Raw genomic sequence first — 12105 nt, 5'->3', positions numbered from 1 at the left:
CCTGGCTTATATCAGGGACCTGCTGTAGCTCGGTTTTCTCATCTGTAAAAGGGGCGATGGTCCAGCTCCTACAGCAATGGTGTGGTCTGAGGGAGCATGAGAAGCGGCGGAGGGCTCAGGAACCACCGCACTGGAGCGGTCCAGGGGGAAGGGGTGCTGACGGGGAGGGATGGCTCCATGGGCCGTGTCACACGCACTGGCAACGGGGTCGCCCCTAACATGTTCCACCAGTGTTAGCCCATCTTTCTCCTGCACGCTGGCCCCCCTCAGGAGGTATGAAGCTCTGTGGTTTGCCATTATAGCTCCTGTGTCCCCGGGGATGTCCCCACTGGACGTTCAGTGTCCTGAGGTCTGGAAGCAGATCAGACTCATGCTCAGCTCCAGGACTGCTGTCCAAGAAAGACGTCTGGCATGAGGGACCTACAGATAACCGGCTCTCTGCTCACTTCCCCCCGCCCCCCCCCCCCCAGCACCCATGGCCTCCCCCCTCCCCCAGCTTCATGTCAGGGCACCCTCCCTTTCAGGCTGAAATGGGTCAGGGGGTGCCTGGATGGGACGAGGCCTGGGATAGGGAATGGCCGTTTACCTTCATGCCTTTAGGTCCTGGGTAGCCAATCGGACCCAATGTTCCCATGTCACCCTGGGGAGAGAAAGAGAAGAGGACACTGTGAGAGGTGCCCCCAGGAGGCTGGCCTGGGCTCCTCAGGTCCCGGGGCTCGGTTTCCAAGGATGTGGCCCCGCTGGGCTGCTCTCAGAGGGAAGAACGCTCTTCGGTCTGTTTGCGTCGTGAAGTCACTGCTGGAATACATCTTACACAGGCCCGTTCCCAACGCATTTCTTGATTGCTGCCCCTCCCCCACCACTTCTTCCCATTTCGCTTTAGATGTCAGGCCTTTCTCTCCCCTGTTAGATTCTCTGCATCCCTTACGAGCTCAGGGACTCGGGGCATTTCATCTGATGTCTTTGGGCCTCCATCTACATAAATAGTTGTGAAATGGGGACCGGGATCCTTCTCCTTGAGCCAGGTGCCTGAAGGGTCAAGTCTGCAAACAGGGGCTTCGATTCCTCTGGTAGTGAGAGTTTCCCAGAATCTCACCGGCCATCTCCTTGGGAGGGCAGCCGGAAGGCATGGGGCTGTCGATCTCAGACACCCCAGGGTTGAAGACAAGAGCCAGGAGAACCCTAAGATCTTGGGCCCCAGGCTGGAGACCCCACTGCAGATCGGATGAGACTGTCCCCAGTGGGAACAGCCAAGTCCCTAGACCCTGGAGAGCTGGGAGGCAGGAGACCACCTGGTCTCATCTCTCCTCTGCTGCCCACACATTGATTTGGGGGGGGGGGGGGGCGGTGCTAACTGTTAGGTCCAGGCAGGGAGGAAGTCCAGAGCTGATGCAAGCATCCGAAAGGTAGATGGTGACAAAGATAACTGGCGCCTTCCCAGACCCTTACCCGAGGCAGGAATTCCACACTCTCATGCCCTCCACCCTCCCCTCACTAAACAGCTGTATAAAGGAAGTACCTAAGCCCCCCTTTTGACTCGAACTTCCCTGGCCCACTCTCGGACCAGTGAGTTTCGCCCGGGAGCACAAGCCCCCCTTTTCATCGCCTGGACTCTGTGTCTTGTTTCCTGCGTCGCAAACCTTTCACTAACCATTCTGTGCCTCCGTTTCTTCCTGCAACAAATGGGGATATGTACCTCCAGGCGTTGTTTTGAAGAGTTATGGACTTCCATGTCACAACCAAAGGGGGGCTACTGGCCTCCAGTGGGTAGAGACGGTGTGTGTGTGTGTGTGTGTGCACGCGCGTGCATGCGCTAAATATTCTACACTGTACAGGCCAGCCCCACAACAAGAATTGTCTGGCGAGAAACCATGGTTCATGGAGTGACTGTATTTTCTCTAAACAGGCCCATCATTCTCTCAAATCTCCTCACTTCCCATCCAGCCTTGTCACTACTGTCAGCCAACCACAGCCATAATATTAAGCCCACACCAGAGAAAGGGAGTCCCTAGAAATACCCTCTTCTCCCCCTTTTCTGTCGTCTGTGACAGATCTAAATGTCTGGCTGCTGCGTGAGCCAATCAATGTGTCTGACCCCTCTGGGCCTCAGTTCCCACAGCCCTGGGCAGGCTCCATGGAGGCCCCTGGATGCACTGGAGGACCGCAGGCTGCCCCAGGGCGCCAGGCTGCGGAGGGCTCCTGCCCGGGCTGCCTGGAGACGTCTCGGAGAGGGAGGCCGGGCAGAGAATGAGAAATCCCATTCCTGCCTGGCTCCTGCAGCAGGGCCCAGGGGCGTGCCGTGGAGCACCCGAGGGGAGAGGGAGGGAGGTGCAGAGCCACAGCCTGGGCACGGCCTGGCTGAGGCCATGCGGATTCTCAATCGCCACCCCAGACCCCTCCCCCGAATGACTTAGATTAGCTGAGGCAGATGCTGTGGTCCTGCTTGCTGTGTGATCTTGGGCAAAACACCTTCCCTCTCTGGACCTCAAGACCCTCACCTGATTGGGTCGAACCAGGCCTTCTAGGGGAGCCTTTGCAAAGAAAACCTGCTTTCAGTTCCCATCTAGAAATCTTGTCGTTGAGGGAGCGGGTGTCAGTGTCACGGGTGTCATAGTAACACAAGCGGCACTGGTGGCTAGGCCCTGTGCTCAACACCTTACTGTCTCCGTTCAATTATCCCTCACTCCAGCCCTTAAAGACCCTTCTGCCGCAGTCCCCGCTACACAGAGGAGGAAACTGAGGCCCTGAGAGGTTAGGGCTTGAGCAAATCAGAGGGGGGCAGAGCGGGGATCTCTACCCGGCAGTCCGTCTCCAGGGCGGCTAGGCAATTCCGAAGTACCCTCTGGGGAAGGGGGAGTGAAGCCCGGATCCCTGGCCAAAGGCACGTGGGCAGGCCACTCTGGCTTCTCCGGCTCTCTTATCCTGGATGAAGGAAGAGAGGGGTGGCCCGCCCCACGTTCCCCGTGCTGCGCAAATAAACAGCGGGCTCTGCTGGCACGCTGGCTCCGACGCGGCCCCGGGCGGGCACAGAGCCATCGGCAGCTCCAGGAACACAGGCTCCTTCTTCCCCGCTCCAGGCTGAAAGTGGCCCGTTGTGAGGGGACCGGGTTCAGCACAGGCCTGAGTGACGCCCGTGTGGGCCCACGGGAGCCACCGCAGCACCGCGCTCACCGCCCTGCAGGCCTCTCCAAAGGGGTCTGTGTGTGGTGGGGCGGGGGCCCGGCGTGGGCATCCACCCCGGGGGCAAGGAGTCACGGAAACTCGACTCTGGCTGCCGGGGACGTGGGGGGGGGGGGGTGTGGGAGGTGGCGCTCGCTTAGGGCAGTCTTCCTCGTGTGGACGGGACCCCCATGCTGGGATATCAACGCGTTTGGGGGAGGAACAGAGAAGACCACTTCCCCTCCAGTACAGCCCGAAGAACGCCCGTCTGCTGTGCGCTAGACACCCTCACGGGCAGCCTGGCCGAGCAACACACAATGTCGTGTCCCCACAGGAAAGAACAATGAGTAATACCCTTAATTTGGATCCTGTTTCCACTTTGCCTAAGCTCCCAGACATGGCTTTACACACTTTGCCCTCATCTCGCTAGCTCCCACCAAAAGCACAGCCAACCACATCTGCAACCACTTACAGAGCTCCTACTGTGTGCCAGACTCCACGCTCGACACTTCCAGTCTCATCAGATCCTCGTTAGCAAGCGCTTACACTGTGCCAGGAACCCCGGTGAGGGCAGCTCACAGTAACCCCAGGAGGTCAGCACCCCTCTCAGTCCCATTCCACTTTACAGAGGACAAAACCGAGGCTCCGAGGGAGGTGAAGCAACTTGCACAAGGACTAAGCCAGGGGTAGGAGGCAGAGGCCGAACCGGAACCCAGGTCTGTCTGTCTGTCTGCCCCACGGGCCATGCTCACTAGCCCTCGATGGACTGTTCACTCCATGCAGGACCAAGGATGCCTTTCTCATCGCCATCGCCCTTAAGTGACAGGGCCTGGGGACAGGCTTCCGATGTAGAAACAGGCACGAGTTCCGCTCTCCCCCGAAGTACGCCGTGGGGTTTGCCAGGGACCCCTGAAGACACAACCCAGGGTGCTTCCGATGCCCGCCCTTCATGGCGAGGTGCTGGCCGGGCCTCCCTCCCTCACACGCCTCACCTGTCCTGCCCTGCTGACTCTCTAGCTGTGACACCCTCGGCCACTGTTTCCTATACCGTGTGCTCACACTGTGAACACCCACTTTGTCCTTCCGGGTGACCAGACTCCGGAGGCAGGTCAGGCCCCTGCTGTCTGGTCTCAGAACCGCACGTGGCTTTCACTCCAAGCCAATTCCACGCTGATGGCCATCGATGTGTGTGCCTATGTGGCCACCACTCCCCCCTCCTCTCCCCCGCCCCCGTGCCCCAAAGGAGCCACTAAAAGCAGCCTAGTGAATGGATGAAAAACAAACAAACAAACAAAACCCTTCAAACTCTTCTTTACAAAACCCCTAGGGAAAAAATCTTGCAGCAGCGTTCCCTAGAACTGCCTTAAAGGCGACAAGGCCTCTTTTCCAGAAACGCTGAGGGCCCCCAGCTTGGGGACAGGGACCTGGGGCTGTGGCCAGTCCTGGCTCCTGGGTGACCTTCATAGGCACCATTTCTCACCCAGAACAGCCCCGGGCATGCCCAGTGCATGCTCTGACACCTCCGCTGTCCCCACTCAGCACAGAAGTCGTGTGGAGCTGGCCGTGGGGTGTAATGTGAGGAGCATGAGCTGTGCACACAGACCCAGGTCCCGCCGCTCAGCTGTGTGACCTTGGGCAGGGGCTCCAGCCTCTCTGAGCCCCGGCTTCCTTACCTGCGCGATGGTAATCCCACTCCCTACCCTCAGAGACTTGCTGTGATGATTAAGTACTTGGCGCAGGGTTTGGCAAATATCAGTTATTGGGGTTCCTGGCCTCACTTTATAGACAGGGAAACAAACCCCGATGATGGGATAGTGACAGAGTATGGTGGACTTGTCTACTATCCCCCACATTCTGGGTTTGGGCCAGATCACATATTCTTTGGGTCTCATTAAATGGAGGAGCCAACATCCCTTCTGTGTCACTCAGAATGCAAAAGACAGGAATCTTCTCTGCTGGGCAGATTCTGGAACCAGGCACACTTTTCTTGAGGCCCAGCCAAAGGGTTTCAATTACTCAAAGGAGGCTGTTTCGAGGCAGTCTCACCTCAGAGGCCGCAGGGGGCCACACGGGCCTGGGCTGCAAGTCCCTCGTGGTGACCCCGGGCCCCAGCCTCCCCATCCGGGTGACCAGGCTGTGCAGCACCTCAAGTAGCTCAAGGCTCCCGCAGCCTAAGGTATGTCCAGCACACACAGCTGACAGGCGTTCCGTGAATGTTTGTCTGTTCTCTCCTCTCCTTCCTCCCGGCTGCAAAGGCCCGGGGGACAGGGCATGTTTAGGCTTCAGTCTGCATGCAAATGGCTTCAGCTGACCAGACAGAAGGCCTTGAATAAATCTGAATATCCACTGAAATGACACCAGTACGTGGAATTCCCATGTGCTCAGCTAAAAACCCACATCCTCTAGGAAACCGAAGGTGACTCACAGTCCATCTCCCCTTCTAACCCTGGTTAGAAAATTCCTTTGTTTCCCACTCTTTGGGAAACCTTGGTTTGCAGGGGGCTCTGCTTGCGGCGGGGGGGGGGGGGGGGGGGGCAGGGGGGCGGCGGGGGGAGGATTGGGGGTGGAGGGCGGGCAGCAGTGACTTAGTGGTCTCAGATCCAGCCCTGTGATCCACACGGAGAAAGGGACCGTCACCTTGGCAGAAAGGGAATTTAAAAACAGCAGAGGCACAAGGAAAAACTCATCAGCTCTTTGGAAAGGGTTATCATGAGGGGGTGGGTGCATCATCTGAGAAATGCTGGGATGCCCAGGGCTCACCCCCAACTAAGACCCTCAGAAGGGAGCAGGGAGAGGAGTGCCCTGAATTAGGAGTTGGGAGACATGGCCTCCGATTACGCCTCCCTCCTCTCCTGCCTTTTATGTGACCTTGACCAAGGGCCTCAGTTTTCCCATCTGTCAAATGGGATTCACCTAAGAAACCATGTGAATAGGGTTGCCAGACGGAACAAATAAAAATATAGACTGCCTAACTAAATTGGAATGTCAGATAAACAGCAAGTGATATTTTAGCATACATGTGTTCTAAATGTTGCAGCTGACATTCAGATTTCACTGGGCGTCTTGTATTTAATCTGGCAACACTAACTGTGGAGAGAAAGGGGAACACAGGTGGGCACGAGCTCTGTAAAGAGCCAGGAGGGCCCGGGGCTGTGATGGCAGAGTCTCCATCTCCAGAATCTGTGAGTATTCATTCGGCCAAGCACTATGCTCGCCCCTCTGAGGAGTCAATCTAGTGGACGCCAGGACAAGGACAAACAGGAATCCGCGCCAAGGATGACAGCCAGGATACATAAACATCCCCTCAGGAAAGCTTTAGGGGCCGGATCATATAGCCTGAGGAAGGAGCCTGGGGAAGAACAGACAATGACCGCCTTTACATCCCCAGCAGCCTCTCCCGGGGCCGGACCAGGCCTTGGCTCAGCTCACAGGAGCATCTGCACAATGAGAGCTCTGTGGAAATGGTGGGGCTCCCACAGGAGGGCGCGGCTAACACCAGGGTGTTCACCTTGGAGTTTAATGACCGTATGACCAAGATGCTCCAGAGACCTCTGCCCAGCGTCGAGGTTGGACTCGGACCCTTGGAAAGTCCCCATGAATCAGGTTCTCTAACGCCCGGCGCACAGATTTATTTTTCCAAAGCATCTAGGTCAGCGCCTTGGGCCAAACAAGGTGCCCGGCAAAGGACAGTGCGGGTGACAAATGGATGACTCAAGTGTTGACACGTCCTCATCCCAGACCAAGCAGGCATCACCAGTCAATCTCAGCATCCTCTCTCACTAAGTTCCAACGTGACTTTGAAATCTTGTTCAATGCAGCAGTCTAGACAGCTGCCACCAGGGACAAAATGCCTGTGTATGGGTGTACAATCATCATCATCATCACCCACTATTATTACAACTAGTGCTTCTTGAGTGCTTACTATATACTAGGCATTTTATATGTACTAGTTTCTTTAAATAATCCTCCAAGTTTAAATATTATCCCCATTTTACAGATGAAGACATTAAGACTCAAGGAGGTGAAAAAATGTACTCAGAATTGCAATTAAATGCAAGGTAGAGCTAGGATTTGAACCTAAGCGATCTGGTTCCTTCTCAGCCATGAGACTAGACTGGATGTGTGGATCTGTGGTCCTCACAAGAGTGGGCACAGCGATCCCATCTTACAGACAGGGTCCCTGGGGTTTAAGGAAGCAAGGCCATAATGGAAGACCACAGAGCCAGGGGGAGGGGAGGCCAGGATTTGGACACAGGTTGATCTGAGCCTCCACCCATCTGAGCAGGCGCACAGGACTGGGCCCTCTTCACAGGACAGACCTCCCCAGAACAATAAGGCTCCACAGACCCCTCCCCTCCCCAGGGGCAGGGACCAAACCTGCAACTGAGGTAGGTGCCCTTGATCAAAATCAAACCCTTCAGTCTGCAGGCTGTCGCTCTAACCACTGAGAAAAACTGGCTAGGGCTCTAGCCTCCCTCTGAACAGAATTTCTCAGCAAAATTGCTGGAGTGGCCGAAGCACTAAGGGACAGTCTACGGTGACCCCCAAGGGCCCCCAGACTCAAACCCCACAAGGAATGACTCTGAGGACAGAACAGAGGGGGCATCAAACCCTGGGGAAGTTCCTAGAGTCTTTTCCCAGACTCAGGTCTCTCATTGGCCCTTGGGGCCAGGCCCAAGGCCAAGGCTCACCCTTGAAGAGGTGGCCCTGGTTTTGGCTAACAGAACCACGCACTCCAGAAGGCCTACCTCAATCTAGATGGAGAAAGAGGTCAGATTGCCTCTCATCTCCCTGTGTACAGGCCTCTCTCAGCCCCAGGCACATCAGGAGGTAATAACGGTAATTAATACAACAATATTTCCCACTAATTGCACATTAACTGAGTGGTAGACCCCATGCCAAGGACTGTACATGCAATGCCTCATTTAATCCTCACGACCACCCCAAGAAGATTCTACTACCATCCCTATTTTAAAGGTGAGGAACTAAGGCTCAGAGAGGGTAAGTAACTTGGCCCAGGGCACACAGCCAGGATGTGGCAGAGCTGTGACTTGAACTCAGGTGGTCTGGCTCCAAAATCAGTGCTCTGAAGACAAGGATGAAGACGACTGCCCATGTGGCCCAGAGCCTCAGTTCTGCCAGTCACTTCCTTCTCTGGACCTGAAGCACCTTGTCTGTCAAATGGCCTTGCTATCACCTGTCTACACCACCTTCCAGAGCGATGGGCAGGCAGCAAGTAAGGGGCTCAGAGAAGGTAGGTAATGCACCTGAGACTACACAGTAGGACTGTCCTCCCTCAGGCCCCCCACTCAGACTGGTCTGTCCTGCTACACCAGCTCCTCCTGGGTTTGAGAGAGGGGCCTTTCCAGCAGGTCTTATTGCTTGTTCCCCACACCCTGCTCCCTGCCTCTCCCCTTCCCAGGCATCTGTGTACTTACAATGAGGCCGGGGACTCCTGGGGGCCCTGGCAGGCCCAGTTCTCCCTGCAAATGGAGAGAGACCAAGGTGGTTAGTTGTCCTTCTCCCTCCTGGGCCACCCCCTCCACGTGGGTGCCTAGTGGAGTCCTCTGAGCTGACCACTCCTCGTCCCTGACTGGTGATTCTCCAGAGCCTGGTCTAAGGTTTGAACAAGACCCTTGGCCCCCTCTGGCATCAGCTTTCCGCATCTGTAAAATGGGGAGGTTGGATTTCCAAGTCTGGCAGCTTCAGATGGTTAAGTATGAAGGACTGCGCCGAATCCTGATCATGGTAATAAGGATGTGCAGGGTGCTCGAGCCAGGTCTCATTTCACCCTCACTCTATGGATGGCAAAACTGAGGCTCCAGAGTTAAGTGATTTACTCAAGGTCAAGTGCAAGAAAATAACAGTGGCAAGGGCTGCAAGCAGAAAGCCACCAGGCTAGCTCCCCGCTCTCTCAGCCAAGAGGCGCCCGGGGCCCTGGACCCCCAGAGGCTCACAGGTTTCTGCCTCCCAAGCCTCCGAGACGCTGGGGGAGCTCTGGCCCAGGAGTGAGATGTGTCTGGGTGTGGCCGTGGGCAAGTTTCTCCTTCCTCTTCTCTATAAACGGACCTTCAATTGCTTGCCCCAGAGAAGGCGGTAGAGGGATTTGGATCAAGTTCAAAACGCAAAGATGCGAATAAAAATAGGGGGCTTTAGAAATGGTGATGATCCGTGAGAATTGCCCACACCATCCGGGGGTTTGCCTGCCATCATCTGTGCAACCCAGGACTGCTCAGACGGAGGTCGTGACTCCAGCCACCACAGAGAAGAGGAGGCGGCGAGAAATAGCCTTGGCTTTCCAATGAGGGAACCGAGGCTCAGGGAGGGGACGTGACTTGTCCAAGGCCACGCAACAACTGTGTGGCAGAGCGGGGACCACACATCCGGTCCTCTTCCTGCTCCTGGGGCCCTGAGTGTAAAGACATCCCGCCCCTCCCCAGGGGGCCTGGCATGACACCACACATTATAACTGCTGGTCCGAGGACAGATCCCCTGGAGGAAAGGTTCTGGCCCCTCCCCTCTGTGCCTTTGCTGGTACTCCTTCCTCCACCTGGAATGTCTCCTCACCTCTTCCTTCAACCCAGTCCTAATGTCACCTTTCCCAAGAGGCTTCCCTCCTCCTCTCCCTCCTCCACAGCACCCGGGACCTCCTTGATCCCACCAATCTACTCTCTGCCTCGTGCAATAATGGGGAGACAGCCATGAGCTCCTCGAGGGCAGGCACTGTGCACACCCCCGACTAGGAACACTGGTGAACACTGGTCATGGGCCGAACCCCTTGCCCTCTCGTTTCATTCTCATAGCAGCCCTCTGAGGCCAGCATTCTAACCCCCCCCCCCGCCCCCCATTTTACAGACAAGGAAACTGAGAGCCAGAGAGGGGAACTGGTTTGTCCAAGCGCCACACTGGCGAGTGGTGCGGCAGGATTCAAACCCAGGTCCACCTGGCTCTGAGGCCAGGGCTTCAGCTCCCAAGGGAGCCCAAGGGTTGGCCCCAGGGAGCATTTGTGGAACTGAAATGAGAACAGAATCAGGTGCTGAGGACGGATCCAGCAGCCACCTCTGCAGAAAGCACAGCTGGCACAGCTGCTCTGAGGGAAGCCCCATGGAGGGGGTGGGGCAGGGCAGGTGCTCCAAGGAGCTCTGAACATGCCCTGTCCCCCCAAGGCCTGCTCTCCCTCCGAGCCTGAGGCTGGGACAGGACGGGGAAGGCAGGGCTCAGCTCCGAAGGGCAAGCTGACCTGGCTTCTCTGATTATTTACAGACCCTATAAACAGGCCTGTGCTGGCGATTTCCTTAGAACTCGCTCTCCTCTCACACGGGGCCTGCAAACTATCAGCTCCCGGGCTGCTGCCATCTCATAAACATTTCCGGTGTTTTGTAAGGTGGCAGTAGCCCTGGCTCCCCCCCCCCCCCCACACACCCCCCCCCCCCCCCCCCCGCCCCCTGTGCGGAGCCTTCCTAAGTCCTTGAGGATGGAGCACAGCCTGGGGCTTTGGGACCAGAGGCTCAGGGCTGGGGGCTCTCTGGCGGGGCGGGGTCACAGGGCATCCACAGTAGACAGGAGGCCGGGGTTCAGAAGAGGCAGGCATTTTGTCCAAGAGCACCAGCTAGTAGGCAGCAGGGCTAGGGTTTGACAGTCATTCAACCCCAAAGTTGGGTTCCTAAAACCTGCGTGAGCTCCCTCCGAATCTCTCTCCTGGTCCCAAAGACTTGAGATACTTACGGGGTTTCCATCCAGTCCGGGGGGGCCTCTTTCCCCAAAGTCTCCAGGAAACCCCTGAGGGCACAAGAGAGAACAAACATCTATGAATTAGTGTTTATACTTCTGAGTGGCTGCGATCCAGACCCCCGGGGAACACAGGACATGTCCATGCAGTCTCACTCCTTGGTTCTGAGATCTGGGCAACAAGTGAGGTCCTGTATCACCCCATGCCCTCAACAAACACTCCACCTAGAGAATTTCTCGGGTGGGGCCCAGGGACATTGAGCCTCTTCTTATGTCCCCAGAGTCTCTGAAAAGAAACTGGTGCCTGGCTCCCCAGCGTGGAGATGCCACGGTCAATCTGAGCCCTGGTCCCGATGCAGTGGGGGGTCAGGAATGTGGGTCTAGGCCTGGAGACCGGCTGCTGACTTGCTGAGTTGTAAAAGCCTCCCTTTCCCCTGTAGGCCTCAGTTTCCCCACTGGTCAAAGGGGAGGCCTGTGCGGCATTTTCCAGCTCAGACCTTGTATGATGGTGACATGCTCTTCAAAAGCCACCCTGTGGAATCATGGTCCCTATTTTACAGATAGAGAGACTCTGGAAGTGTCCAGGTTATACTGCGGTGAACAGCAGCACCATTGTCACAGGTGAGTTTCGGCAGCTGAGAGAGAGGTCATTTTGCCCACCCCAGGCAGGTCTGGCCTCTCGCCCCCTCCCTGACCCAACTCCCTGCTCTCTGGGGAGACGGGCAGCTGGACAAACATCAGCTGTGGGGATGTTCCTGGCGTGGCAGGGGATAACTCCATTCTACTTCAAAAGGAAAAGAAAGCCCTCAAGCTTGGAGCTTAGAGAAACCTGTTCTCCCCTCTCCTTGAATTCAAGCCATAGTTTTTTCAGGGAAATTTCATGTTTTTCTGACCGTGCTCAGGCTGGAGTGTGTGATCCCTAAGAACACTTCCCAACCCGTAGACAAAGCCTCGGGGAAGGAGCCTGGAGCAGGATGCAGAGCCTGACAGCATTCCCAGGCACTGATCCTGGCTGCCAAGTCCAATACATGTGCACCCAGCAGGCCCCAGGAAGGTCTCAAACCCATGGATCGCTCTCAGAGGCCACTCCAGGCTGGCTCAAGGACTCCTCTCAGCCCCCTCTGCCAGGCCGGCTGACAGGTGAGGCTTTGCAGCCAGAGCAACCCGATGCCAGTCCTGGCTCCACCGCCCACGGGCCTCCTGAGCCTCAGCACTCTC

At 56.6% G+C, this 12105-nt stretch overlaps 1 protein-coding gene across 2 annotated transcripts in view; it reads right to left on the bottom strand.

Annotated features, from left to right (window-relative positions):
* COL27A1 (collagen type XXVII alpha 1 chain) overlaps positions 1-12105 on the bottom strand; it is a 124993-nt gene that overhangs the window by 63115 nt on the left and 49773 nt on the right. For both annotated transcript variants that reach the window (XM_079790348.1, XM_079790349.1), the window contains exons 13-15: positions 10885-10938; positions 8598-8642; positions 587-640 (exon numbers count right to left, since the gene is read on the bottom strand). In XM_079790348.1, the coding sequence (XP_079646474.1) occupies positions 587-640; positions 8598-8642; positions 10885-10938 (153 nt within the window). The remainder of the gene's footprint in view (positions 1-586; positions 641-8597; positions 8643-10884; positions 10939-12105) is intronic.

Source organism: Cnephaeus nilssonii, assembly GCF_951640355.1.
Source record: "Cnephaeus nilssonii genome assembly, chromosome: 14".
NCBI lineage: Eukaryota > Metazoa > Chordata > Mammalia > Chiroptera > Vespertilionidae > Cnephaeus > Cnephaeus nilssonii.
Note: the sequence above shows the minus strand (reverse complement) of the source record. Positions and strands in the feature narration are given on the sequence as shown.